The sequence below is a fragment of the Talpa occidentalis genome, unplaced genomic scaffold (genome assembly GCF_014898055.3).
Source record: "Talpa occidentalis isolate TD23 unplaced genomic scaffold, MPIMG_talOcc4v2.1 talOcc4.3, whole genome shotgun sequence".
Lineage (NCBI taxonomy): Eukaryota > Metazoa > Chordata > Mammalia > Eulipotyphla > Talpidae > Talpa > Talpa occidentalis.
The window spans coordinates 127,751,338-127,765,957 of record NW_023603184.1 but is presented as its reverse complement, the minus strand read 5'-3'; the positions used below and the strand labels follow the sequence as shown (position 1 = coordinate 127,765,957).

The 14,620-nt window shown below is 35.8% G+C and overlaps 1 protein-coding gene across 6 annotated transcripts in view; it reads left to right on the top strand.

Moving 5' to 3' along the window:
* Positions 1 to 14,620, top strand: part of INO80D (INO80 complex subunit D) — a 56,312-nt gene that overhangs the window by 6,415 nt on the left and 35,277 nt on the right. For 3 of the 6 annotated variants that reach the window (XM_037523904.2, XM_037523907.2, XM_037523906.2), the window contains exons 2-3: positions 9,757 to 9,847; positions 9,953 to 10,199. In XM_037523904.2, coding sequence (XP_037379801.1) covers positions 9,982 to 10,199 — 218 coding nt within the window. In that variant the 5' untranslated portion in view covers positions 9,757 to 9,847; positions 9,953 to 9,981. The remainder of the gene's footprint in view (positions 1 to 9,756; positions 9,848 to 9,952; positions 10,200 to 14,620) is intronic. The other 3 variants (XM_037523909.2, XM_037523910.2, XM_037523908.2) reach the window with 1 other exon arrangement.

Here is a 14,620-nt window from a genome sequence, read left to right as displayed (position 1 = left end):
AAAAGAACTCTGAGGACTATAGCCACAACTTAGTTTTTCTTCTTTCTTCTCTCTTGCAATTTTAGGGTTTCTATAACAATTGAGAGTGATTGTGACATAGATAGAAACTCAGAAAGCATTTGTTGTAAAGGAAGGTTAACCGGTTCTCACAAACACGAAAACCTAATGAAAGCGCTCACTCTGCTAGTGATTGCATGATAAGAACATCAGTAGATTGATGCTCTATATGATGAAGGTATTTTTAATATTAAATTGTAAATATGGATTATAGGAGACAGTTCTCAGTGGATTCTGTTACCCTCCCCCCAGAAGGTGGGAGGTCTTGACTGAAAGGAGAATTACACTACTGTTCAGAAAACCGCTAGCAGCTGGAGATCGCATTTTCGTCCTGCAGATTCTAGATTAAAATGATAATACCAATAAACTACTACTTACTGCTTCTAATAGTAGTTAATATTAAGTGATTACTACATCATGGTTATTATGCTAAGTGTGATTCGTGAAATAACCTAATTTGAGTCACCTAAGAAGTCAGTGAAATACATAGCATTATAATTTCTCCGTAACATGAGAAAACTGAAACTCAAATCACTGGCCCAAGGTCCCACATGTAAGTGGTGGTTTGTAGAACCGGATTTGAGTGCCGCCTCTAGTACCCACGAGAACCCAAGTGTGCTCTGGGCCTCTGCGTAAACTCTCTTTTTCTAATACATTAGGTAAGGAACTCAACTAATATAGGCCATTTTAATTTAAATTCATAATACAAATTTATTTAAACAGCTCCATTTGAGCACAGTATTTGGCACATAATAGACATTCAATAAGCATTCATTTGATTTATTTTAAAATATTCTAGTTTGGATTTTATATTGAATGCTGCTTATATTTTGGGGTGATGGGAATTTTTGACACGGGATCTTTTTTTTGAATCACAGGTTTTTATCATTTCTGAATCTAATTTTACTATTTTTCACAGTGATATGTGGGATATTAGTTTTTTTAAAAAATTGGTGTTCTCATCTCATTAGTATCTTGTTACATTTTGTGCTCCATTGCATTGAATTACAACTTATTTTTTAAAAAAAGCTTAAAATGGATAGGGGACTTTTTTTAAGACTTTAAAATAGATGATTCTGGGATAAGTAAATATTTTAATTTGCATTAAGTACATTAGAAAACTAGCATTCTGAGAATCATGCTGATTCAAAAAATATTGAAAGGTATGTTGTAGGTATAGACTCTTTAAAGGTGGTAGAATATGAAATTACAGAAGGCAATTAGGGGAAAATCCTGTGGCAGTGAAATGAACATGCTTCTGAAACATGAGAATCAAAAGAACAGCAATGACAGAGATTCCACATGGAGGTGATACAGCAGCAGTCCCAAAGAGAATAATGTTCATATTTTTGTCAAATTGGTTTATAGTTTATGCTGTTGGAAGACTGCAAAGGAGCAAGTTGTTTTCTTAAAAGCTTGCCTTTCTTACTTTTCTCCCTGCTCATGTTTTATTCCTCTGTATTTGAAAAAAGAAAAGCACTGTGGAAATGAATTGTTTTATTTTCCAGTTAAACTCAGCATATAATGTCAAGGAGGATTTTTTAAAAGATTTTATACTTAACTATATATCCTTCTCTTGAATTCCAGTATATGGGTATGTTTGCTGTGGCACTATTCTTTCTGTGGGACTATTCTGTAGTGGTTATTTTTGCTTTTTGGTTATAATTAGATAAGGGGGTGTATATTCTACTGCTTCTCTGAAGTGCTCTCTTTAAGGCAGCATACATTGTTTATATTCAGAGTTATCGCCACAACTGAAGAAGGTAATATCTGCTGCCGATATTAAAACATTTATTCTGGTTAAGATTTTCTTTTTTAAAATGATTATATTCATCATATGTTAAAAGTTAGAGTTTAGGATACAGCTTTTTTTCATGGCTTAGAAAATGGAAGAGTTTTTAAGTATCAGAGTCTATAAGACAGTTGATGAAGATCATGCGGACTTTATACTTACATATTAAATGTTTCATTTCTTCTTTATATCTTACAATGAACGCCAAAGAGTGAAGGCCATTTGAACTTCATCTTTGGTGAAGTGGAGGAAAAGGAACTTCAGTTCTGAGAGGGAGATATAAAGAATGACAAAAAAAATGAAGGTTTTTCTCTCCTGGTATCTGCCTTAGTACTTCTGTTATGATTTCTTTAATTAAAGAGGAAAATCCTATTAATGTAGAGACCAAGTGAATGCTTGTTTCCAGTTTATAATTAAAGAGGAAAATCCTATTAATGTAGAGACCAAGTGAATGCTTGTTTCCAGTTTATAGATCAAGTGATTTTGATACTAAATAATACTCATTTAGAAGAAAGTTAGATTTCAAACTAGAGGGCAGTTTCCCCTCAACATTCCTTTTGTAGTTTATAAAGTGAGTCTGAATGTTACAGAGCAGCCCTGATATACTTCCCCCTAACATGAATACATCAGGAAATTGAAGATATAAGTATAAAGATTAAATCGAGCTTTTAAAAGAAGGATCTGAAAATGAAGAAAACTTGATTGGTTAAAAAGATGAAGATGCAGAGAAGGACATAAAGTTGACTTTCAGTAAAACACTAAAAATCCAAGAAATGGAGGAAAAAATTAATCACAGATTTTAAAAATTAAGGTTGAAGAGAAGTTGTTTATGAGATATTGAAATTAAACACCTTTTTATAATGCCAACGGTGGTTAGCAAAAAGCTTTAGCACTTTGGTAAATGCCGAAAGAGGGCAGTTCAGTAGACGAATTAAATTCTTAGAGTTAGAAGGCAGATTTTAATAAGTCCTTACTTTAAGAAAAAAAACCATTTTTTACTAACTAGACATTGGACCACAAATTACATGCCATCTGTTTGATGAAAACTTTTGATGTTACTGCATGTGATGTATTGTACTAGAAAACTTGCTCTTGGTATGTGACCATGTTAGATGTCATTGTGTAGATTATCTGATAACAACTTAGTGATTAAAAAATATTGACTGGTCAGTAGGTGAATCTAGTAACCATAACCTTTGGGAAGAGTCACAGTCACAGAAATACATAGTCCATAGGTAATTTATTGAGCACCCAGTAACATTTGGGTACTGTGCTAGGCCCTGGAATATAATGATGAATGGAAAACTTCATCCCTCTGGGTGCTTATTTTGTAGGAGAGAAGACAAAGGGAAGACTAGGCCATTAAAGAAGAATATAAGGGCCCAAACAGTAATTAATATATACAGAGTACTTCAGAGGACCATGGAGCTAACTCAACTTTTGGGAATCTTGGTGTGGTCACCAGTAAGCTGTGTTCTGGAGAGTAAGAACATGGCTCACAGAGCAGGGGCGCAAGGAGGAAAGTTGCTCTAGACAGATGGAGCAGCCTGTTCATAGAGATGGTGAGGTGGGGGTTCTGGGGAGGTTCCCTGATTACTCACTTTCTTTCTTTTGAATGCATCTCAACTCGTAGATTATAATCTTCTAAGGGCAAAAGTTATCTCCTGCTATTATTTTTGCCACAACTTCTGGGAATATTATGGATGGACTTTTCAGAAGTATTTAATAAATAAATACTTGCCATTAAAAGCTAAATCACGTGGATTTGACAGTGAAAATGAATTGACTCAAGTTAATAGCATGCTGATTTTTTAAAATAGAAAATTATTACAAAAATAGCATTGTAAAATTTGATAATAAATTTGTTTTATGATTTTGAGAGACATTCTTGGTTAGTGGCAGCAGAGTGCTGCAACCTCTGTTCTCTCTAAACCAACTAAAAAGAACAAGGAGAATGAGAAACGGGAAAGACTCTCAATCTTTGATAATTACTAAAACCTTATAGTGAGAATGTATGTATTAGTAATATTAAGTGCAGTGAAACTTGAACCAAGACAAAACCGGTTGTAAGAAAGGATGATTTCTTCTAGTAGAAAACAGGCACAATGAAGGGAGCAGCTTTCCCCCAAGTAGGTGACGCTATGGGGACAAAATCAATAACCCACACGCTTGGAATGGCAAAGTTGGGCATATATAGGTTGGGCTTCCCTGAGTGGCAGGAGAGGTGGGGTTGTATTATGATCTGTACAGTTACTACTTTTGCAAGAAGTTTGGAGTAGAGGAGACACTTGCAGCAAGTAGCCTTATAGCAGCTCATCTTGGTCATTTTATAAAAGAGAAAGTCTAAATTATTATCCTTTATCATGCCACGTGGACCCCTATAAATTGGGTAGACTAGTCCATCATCGTGCCAAGCATCAAGGGAAGAATATTGGTGATAATCATTTTCAGAAACAGGATAAGAGAAAATTATGAATCGTTCCCTATGGTAGAATGTGGCTTGTAGAGTTGGAGGTGAGACGTGACTCTTCTGAAACTGCTTAAAGGTGAGATAGAAAAGCTCAAGAAATAAACAACCAAAAGAAGAAAAATCTCATGAACCCAGGGTATAAAATAAAAGAGAAAACAGTCATTAGAAAAATGAAGGTTGGGCCTCCCCGGTGGCGCAGCGATTGAGCGCTGGGTTGCAAAGCTGCCTGCAGCCTCTGCAGCGCCGGTTCGATCCCTGGCTGCTCCCCGGCCACTGGAGGAGGGTCCCACATGGTGCGCAGACCTCTCCTGCCGCCCGCTGCTCCCCTCAGCAGTGTACTTGGTCAGTCTGCCTGCTCTGCTCCCTGCTCTGGCTCTGGTGAATTCTCTCACCCTCCTGTGCTTCTGACTGTACCCAGTGCTTGTATAAACAAACAAACAAACAAATAAATAAATCTTTAAAAAAAAAAGAAAAATAAAGGTCATTTTCAAAGCAGCTATAAGCTTGAGCAATTTGAATAATCCAAGTAGAAATTCTAAATAAAAAGACTAGAAAAAATGATAACAATATAATAAATGTAGCATATTAATAATTGATACCCCTGCAGAAGGTGAGAATAAATAAAGTTGAAAAAAAAACCTTTCAAGACATTAAGTTTCCCACACAAAAAACCTTGATATTTTAGAATGGTTTCTAGTTTATAAATATAAAGACTTTATTGTTAGATCAAAATAAAATAAAGATGCTGACCTCAGGCTTTTCCATTCTGTAAAACATGGGGGGAAATGTATAAAGTCAGTAGAATTAAAAAAAAAAAGGTATGGTCCAAGAATTTTATGTCTAGGCAAGCTATAGTTTAATATTTTATGTATTTCCAAATAGACAGTTCCCAAACATCAGTCCTTAGGGGAGGTGAGAAGGGAGAGTACTATATTACAAAATACTGAATTGAGAAATGAAAATTAAGTTAAAAAGATTAGTGATTATGGTCAAACAAATTTATATGAAGAACTAGCATTAGCTTGTTACAATCAATGGCAACATGGAAATAATAAATTGAGGAAAAAATACTGAGCATTGCGGTTGGGTCAATAATTACAAATGGGAAATTTCTCTCTTCATATTAGTCATAATAATGCAAAGTACACTATAATTTTTGTAGTGAGGAATACAGACATGGGACCTCAACTATAAATCTTCCAAGAAAACAGACTATATAATGAAATATGTAATTAAAAGATTGAATTGAAAGCTCAAAGCAGTTCAAAAAAGTAAAATTAAGATGAAGTACATATAAGTAAATAATTATAAATTGAATAAATTCATTTATTAAAAGAAAACACTCAGATTGGAGCAAAAACATCAAACCCAGTAAAAGATGCCTCTGAAAAAGGACCAACAAATAATGTTTTAGTAAATATGTTAGGTTTTACATCTGTAAATCTCTGTTGCAACTACTCAGTTCAACTGTTATAGCACAAAAGCAGCCAGACACAATATATAAATGAATGAGCAGAACAGTGTTCCAATAAAACTATTTGCAAAAAAAAGACAGTGGGCCAAATTTGTCCTATTAAGTCATACATTGCTGACCTATTATCTAAAAACAATTCCTCTCAAGCAGAAAACTTGAGAGCAGAAGGACAGGCAAAGACTTAGCACATTCAAGCCACAAAAATAAGAGTCCAGCTATTTGTGTCAAACAAGGTTGATAACCAATTGCACTTTGTAGTGGTAAAGGGTGGAGTAATACAACTTTAAAATTTATAAAACAAAAATAATGAGAAACAGACAAATCAAATTATAGAGGATTTTGTCCATCCCTTTGAACTGTTGATAAATAATAACATACTGGACATATATAGCATGATATGTGGTATGACAAACCACATGTCCTGGAAGCAATGAAGACTTTTTGAAGAGTATCTGCTAGACACCCCCAACAGATCTGAGTCAGATCAAAAAAGCAGATATGTGCAGATTATGCTTGTTCTTTATTAGCACTAAAACAAAGGAAAGCATCTCTACCCTCTGAAAAAATTAAATAACTCTTGGGTCAAAGGAGAAAATAAAAAATCAAGCCCACATCAACCAGAAGTATTGATAATCAAAAATATGCATATTAACACCTATAGGAAATATTTAAGCAGAACTAAGAGGAAAATTCATAAGATAAGTGAATTACTAAACAAGAAAAGGATGAAAATACAGGAGTCCAGCCCATAAGTTTTTTGAAAAGTAACAAAATGGAAAGAAGGCAGAAATAGGTACTAACAAAGATAAAATCAGAAATTGATAAATGAGAAAACAGGTACTAGCAAGTCCCGGAGATTTTAGATTGATGGTAAAAAATATTAAACAGGTAGCCCTTTATTGAATCATGAACACGAGGAGAAAGCACAAATAACGCATGTAGAATATGAGTGATTCACAGTTATTTAGGGAATTAAATGTAAGAGGGCATACTACTAAATTGTATGCAGATGGATTAGTAAACCTGATCACAAAAAAAGGCACTGCTGGGCTGGGGCAACCTTCTGAGGAACATCATAACTGCAATGCTTTAAAAATTTTAAAGAACAGGAAGTTATTTTTTGAAATGTTATATTGATATCAAATTCTGACAGCACGCACACACACAAATTCATTTTTAAAACATAATAATCCTAAATATTAGAAAGTGTAATTCATCAGCACATTAATTAAAATTCATTTTTGAAACAAAAATCTTAAATATTAAAAAGTGTAATTCATTGGTACATTAAAAGGATAATACATGATGCCCAAATTGCTTTCATGCCAGGAATGTAAAAAGAACTCAGGATCAGGAAATACTAATCATCGTGTTTTAAAAAGTGCAAAGGAGGGAAAAAGGAGCATCTTCCTAGAAACTGAAAGAATTTTCAGTAAATTAGCCATCAATTCTGAGCTTTTTGTTTTTTAAAAAAAGTGGGAATTACTATTAAGGATGGAAAACACATCTTAGGATGAAAGTCAGCCTAATTCCTACCATTGACCTGAAGCTGTTCTTATTTTATTTTATTTTATTTTTTTCTGGGACCCTCGCCGGTGGCCAGGGATGGAACTGGCGCTGCAGAGGCTGCAGGCAGCCTCGCAACCCAGCGCTCAACCGCTGCGCCACCAGGGGAGGCCCAAGCTGTTCTTATTTTTAAAGTTAGCCACAATGGTAGTAGACATTATTAATACTGTTCTAGCAGTTCTAGCTAATTTAAAAAAATTAGATCAATTTTCATAGGTTTTGTGTTTACCTAAAAAGTTACCCTCAGACCCTTCCATGACTGGCTTTGGGCTTGTGTGGTTTATGAAATTTTCTCATACACGTAGATCTATAGACTGCTTTTTTATTCGTAAAGGCAATCAAATTGACTGTATATTACTTTTTTCCCACTTATATCCAGCATGTTTTTTTCTTTTCTTTTTCCCTGAAGTACATGTAATTTTACTTCAGCTAATTCATTGAAAGCTTTATGTGTGCCAGGTGGATAAGCAGGCCAAAGAGTGTAAAGTAAGACAGCATGAACTTGCTGTGAAATATTTCCTATCCTGAACATCCAGAACTTTAGGGCAGCTGAATTAATGTGTTGTTTTGTTTTGTTTTTTTTTTGGTCCCGTTTTCTTCCTTGCATCATAGTGAAGTGAGAAGGGAAAACTCTTGTTTTTGTTTTATTTGATGTGATTATATTAGCAGTGAATGTGATTTTTTAAAATTAGTTATTGAAGTAGCATTGTTTTACATTTTTGCTGGTGTTTTGACAGCATGAATATGATTTTTAACCAAGTTAAAATCTTAGATCTTTTTTCCTTCCTTCGAGAGTAAGTGAAATGTTTCCCCAAGAGAGTACATATTCTCCACCTTTTTTTGTCAGCAGGTAGAATGTAGGAATATTAAAAATTAACATTTGTGAATAATAACTCCCATCTGTCTGGTGTTTGACATGTACTGGGAATGGTACTTAGTGTGTTGCATACTTTGTATCATTTGCTCCTTAGAACAAGCTGATGATAACACAGCTACTATTATTATTCTTGTTTTATAGAGGGGAAAACTGAGATTCAGAGAGGTTAAATGATTTGTTCAAACCAACACTGAAATTGGCAAGTTTCAGACTTGGGCAGACACATCTTTTGGTCCCTCCAGCATTTATCTAGCTTGTCATTCACTGGTGTAAAGAATTTCACATTCCGTTTTCTAAAGGAGAATATTTCCTGAGTTTTTCTGTCACTGGTGTCTAAACTGTTCCATCCACCATCTGGGTGCCTTTTGGAGTGTGAAAGAAGGTGGTTTGATGCCATTAACCTATTATGATCATGACTTCACAGAGCTGATTCGGTTTCCTTGTGGCTACTTGTGTTATAGTATGTAAATGCTACTGCTGGACTTTGTGTGTGGAGAGTGTAGTGAGTATTGTGTGATTTTTTTTTTCCCCCCCTTAATATTTTCTCATCAAAGCTCCAAAGATTCCTTAGTTGTGACTATTGCCCTGTTTGTTGTAATTGAGCACCACGTGGCAGGGAGCCCTGGACTGAATGATGGGAGTGTGGCTGGTGACTAGTCTTTGGGCTAAAGTAATTTATATTTTGTATGGGATAAGTGAGGAGGGGAACCTTAACGGGCAATGTCTTTTAAAAAAAATCAAGAATCTGTTCTTTCTCTGTATTTCACAGTAACATTTATTATAAAGGTGCCAGGTATTTTGCCATCATACCAAAAAATAAAGGATTTCAGAGGGAAACTTTGGTCTCCCTTTCATTCCATTGGCATTGGAAGGGGATTTGGGTTCTGAAAATATGTATAATATAAAAACTGCCAGTCACAAGATAAAAAGTCTGCCACCTTATGACATTCGTTTGGTGGAAGAGCCCTATAGCTTTTTTTTTTTAAAGATTTATTTTTATTTATTTATACAAGCACTGGGTACAGTCAGAAGCACGGGAGGGTAAGAGAATTCACCAGAGGCAGAGAATTCACCAACCAGAGCAGAGCAGGCAGAAGGATGGAAGTACACTGCTGAGGGGAGCTGCGGGCAGCAGGAGAGGTCTGCGTGCCATGTGGGACCCTCCTCCGGTGGCCGGGGAGCAGCTGGGGATCGAACCGGCGCTGCAGAGGCTGCGGGCAGCTTCGCAACCCAGCACTCAACCGCTGCGCCACCGGGGAGGCCCAGAGCCCTATAGCTTTGAGGTATTTACAAAACGTAAGCAGAGTAAAAGCTATTTATATTTAGTTCAATTTGGAGGGGTAAAGTAGCTTAATATTTTCTAATGTCTCTTATTTTCTTGTTTGAACTCAATATTGGGATATTGAATTGCAATGAAGAATCCTTCCCATTCGGAAGGGTGATAGCCTGGTGTTTTAATTCCCAGGTGAGCAACTTTGCTTATTTCTATTTGTTAACTAGGCCTTTTGATATTTTTGTAGACAATCTGCTTCATCTTGATTCTGCAGCATTCCAAACTGGTATCCTTGGGGTTGTCTTAACATTGCTATGGTGCAGAAGATTTAAAATCAGGTATGGCTGTGGGGTTAGAAGCCCCTCAGTGAAATTCTCAACTTAAATCTGCCTTATGTTCTCTGACTTATCATTTGGGTTTCTTTTTTTGTGATGGTCTTTTAGCTGATGTTCACAAGGAATAGAGTCACGTGATGTATGAAGGGAAACATATACACTTCTCTGAGGTTGACAATAAGCCCTTGTGCTCATATAGCCCCAAACTGTGCAAGCAGCGGCGACTCAACGGCTACGCTTTCTGTATCAGACACGTTCTGGAGGACAAGACTGCCCCCTTCAAGCAATGTGAATATGTGGCCAAGTATAACAGCCAACGCTGCACCAACCCCATCCCCAAATCAGAAGATCGTAGGTAAGCGCCAAAACCAGTAATAAATCCTGGATTTAATTAGTGGACTTGGAATTTTTCCCATTTTTGTTTTTTTTTTTGCTTTGATAGAGTGAATTTAAATGTTGAGTTTTGTGGATACTCTACATAAACTTTGAAATGCTTGGAAGGATGAGAGATGGCCATTTAACAAGAATGGAGAAGCAAATTTGGGGAATTATTTGATCTTACAGACTTTCTGGGATTATTGAAAAAGATGTTTCTCAAAGTTGTTGCTTGAAGTCTTAGTACTGATGTGTTTGGTTTTCAGCCTTGCTAAGTAACTCCTGATTTCTCTGGTTAGCTTTGTCTTCTGCCTAAATGAGAGAAATTATAGAAACTATGTAGGTTGTTATTAATGATAATAATTTTGGAATTTTTCAGTCCGTGTTTGAAAAGTCACAAAGTGTATGTACTTATTGAAAAAGAATTTTTCAAAGGAACGTGCACTTGAATCATTCAGATTTACTTTCTAACAGACTTCTAAACTGTGCTTGGGAGTGTTCTATAATCTTGCCTCTTTTTGTTATAAAGGGTTTCATATAGAGTATATTTACCATATTTAGAAACTACTTTCACAGAAGGTTAGACTTTATGACTAGAATTACAAATATATGCTTTGCTGAATTAAAATAAAATTAACAATATGGGGTATTTTTATGCTTGTTATTCATTTTCCATGTTCATAGGAAAATTTATACTCTACCTCAGATACTCTTTGTCTTCAATTCTCCAGAAATCAATGTTGATCATTGTAATAAGATATTATCCAGGGATGCATGCTTGTTTTCCACAAAGTCTCAAATTCTTAGTTTGAAATAGAAAATTGGAACTTCCTACTATCTTAAGAATATATATACAACATTCATCCTTATTCCTATAACTAAGAAAATGCTACCTGCATAAAATTGTTGAAAAATGTATTTTATGTTCAGATGGGCAAATTTTACACCTTTAATATGAAATAGTAATGATTGAGTCTACCAAAATGAATTAGTATAATGTGGTGATTTGGGGATACTCTCTTTGAATTTCTACACTTGATCTTAGCCAAAAGGCCGAGAAGCAATTCTTAGAATTTCTAATGTGCATTTAAGGTTTCAAATTACAATACCTGAAAATTAGAAACAGCTGCTTAGTGAGGCAAAGAATAAAATTTTAATCTCAGGTGAGAAAGAGACCACTTGGTTTTAGCATACTGAAGATGATCACTTCTAACCTCTACTCCTTTTTTTTTTTTTTTAACCCCTACTCCTTTTAATTTGAAGAATGGTTGAGCTTGAATCAGTTGCCAACCTTGAAATATTTTTTTTTTAATTTTAGCTGAAGCAACTATTTCTTAGTAGCTAACAGCAAGACAACAAGAAGTGAAGTGAGAATCACTTCTGATTTTTCTGAACTATTTATTCCGTATCATGTCTTCCAAGTAATTTCCTGTTTTTTTAAAGATTTATTTTTATTTATTTATACATACAAAAACTGGGGTGTGGGCCAGAGACAGATTGGGGAACAGAACAGGCAACTCTACAGAAATATACTGCTGAGGGGAGCAGTGGGCAAGACAGAAGAAGTCTGCTGCGCCATGTGGGTCAGCTTCCTGGCTGGGGATCAAACTCATGCTGCAGTTGCTGACAATAGCTTCATAGTGCTGTGTTGCTGTGTCAAGCTAAGCATAGTTTTTCTTAAAAAAAAAGTTATATGTTTTTTTCCCAAGTTGGTCCAAGACCATATGAACACAGATATTTTTTAGTTTGTAGACTTGTTTGAAAATTGTTTAAAATAGACATCAGTAGATGATAACACTCCAGGTTGAATTAATGTAATAATGTGTCTAAACTTATATATGTGTATTGATCATTATAACTACACTGTAATATAATACAGAAAAGATTAATATCCTTTTGAAAACAAGATTTCAGTATTATTAATATGCTTACTCTTGACACAGATTTGAGATGGTTTTATGTGTTATTTTAGATAACAAATTCTGAAGGACTTTTAATTGACAAAATTATCTGATGGGAGGTCAGCTAGAGGAAGCATTTTAATATTTGATTTCTAATTTACCTGGTATGTTTTAAAAATGTTAAGTTATGGGATTCCTACCTATTTGAAATGTAATAGTGTAATGCACTAATAGAAGTACTGGTGTAAGTAAAAAGTAAAATCTATTTTCTAATGTTCTTGTACAGTTGGGAAGCTAAGGGTCATTAGTGTATATAGCCTTGTTATTTCAGAGATAAGTGGTTATATTCAGTTGGTTTTTACAGTGTTCTAAATATTAGTTTGCTATAATTTTTTTTATATGTACACATATATGTACACACACACGGTGGTATATATGTGCCCAGAAATATTCTTGTCTCCTGTACATTTATTCTTTTTTAAAACAACCTAAGATATATTTAGATAACATAAATTCACCCATTTAAAGTGTGCAAATCAGTATTTTTTAGAATATTCAGAGTTGTGCCACTGTTAACAGCAGTCTAGTTTCACAGCATTTTCATCCCTCCAAAGAACCCATTCACAATCACCTATTTATTATTTTACACTAAAAATTCATATTTGTATACTTATTTTGAATGCTATGCTAAGGAAGCTATTGTACATCTAGTTATGCAGAATGCTCTCACAGGAGGCAAGGTTTTTTAGATTTCAGACTGTATGTTGTAAGACTGCTGATGACTGATGTGAGAGTTAAGGATAGGCGAAAGAAGGGCTGTGTATGCAGATTTGCTTTTGCTGGATTGCAAGGTGTTGGCTTGGCTTTGTGCTCTTTTTTTTTTTTTTTAAGATTTATTTTTATTTATGTATACAAAAACTGGGATGTAGGCCAGATGTGCCAGAGTGGGGCTGTGTACTTGTAAGAGGATTCACCAGAAACAGAGTGGGGAACAGAACAGGCAGATCTACTGAAATACACTGCTGAGGGGAGCAGCAGGTAAGACAGGAGAGGTCTACTGTGCCATGTGGGTTAATTCCCCGGCCAGGGATCGAACACATGATGCATTGCCTGGCAATAGCTTAATAGCGCTGAGATTTTAACCCCTGTGTCACCAAGGAGGCCCCCTTAATGCTCTATTTTTAAGGTATCTGGGGAACCTAGTACTAATTATCTAGGCAGCACATACACATACCATGTAGATCTCTTTTGTCCAGAAAAGATTTTCTTATTTGTCCTATTTAAAATTAAAGAGTATCTCTGATCAATATATTTCTTTCTTTTTCTCTATTGTGGTAACATTGGTCGACAACATTGTTTGTGATTTAAAGGTGTAGGAACTCCCCCTTTAGGTGTTAAGTTTTGGAAATGTTGGGTCTCCCCCAGTGGCATAGTGGGTTGAGTGCAGTACTGTGAAGCTGTCCGCGGCCTCTGAGGGAGGCCGTAAACAGCACAGATTGCTGTTCGATTCCAGGCCAGCCAGGGAGATTCCCACATGGTGCGCAGACCTCTCCTGTCTCGCCCGCTGCTCCTCTCAGCAGTGTACTTCGATCCTCCTGCCTGTTCTGCTCCCTGCTCTGTCTCTGGTGAATTCTCTCACTCTCCCATGCCTCTGGCCTGTACCCCAGTGCTTGTATAAATAAATAAATCTTTAAAAAAAAAAGTTTTGGAAATGTTGCCAGGTGTGCACATGTCCCCCACTGGAGCTCCGTAATGTACATTAGTATACAACATGCTTCGAGAAGTGATTCTGCAGAAACAAACAACAAAATTATTGTCCAATTCTTTGTAAGCCCACATTTTTCATATTTAGTTACACACAGACTACTGTTTTTACTGCATACTTGTTAATATCTGTGGAACTGAATGAAGTATATTAGTTTGGAAAATACTACTTTTCTACTAGTTAAATGTGTCCTGGGTATTTATTTATTTATTTATTTTAAAGATTTATTCATTTGTGCATACAAGAGCTGGGGCACAGGTCAGAGATGCTGGGGGTGAGAGGATCCACCAGAGACAAAAGTGGGGAACAGAACAGGCAGATTGACCAAAATACACTTCCGAGGAGAGCAGCAGACAAGACAGGAGAGGACTGCCTCGCCATGTGGGTTTCTCCCTGGCAGGCCGGGGATTGAACTTGTGCTGCTGGGGCTGCGGATTGCTTTGTAGTGCTGTGCTTAACCCCTTGTGTCACCAGGGAGGCCTAGGACATGGGTTTTTAGTGTGCTTTGTAGGAAAGACAGGCGTTCTACTTTCTCATTATGTAATAGGATTCTATCCTTTCATAGTGTTTTTAAAATAGCATTTACTTTACAAAAATAACCTCAATATTGCAGACTGATCAGTGTCTTTGTGAGTTTTGATTTTTAATTCAACGCTCAATTATTGTCACTTTCCAGCTGAATTGGACAAGTTATTTGCCCAAAATTCCTGTAAAGCTTAGTTTTCTCATATGTAT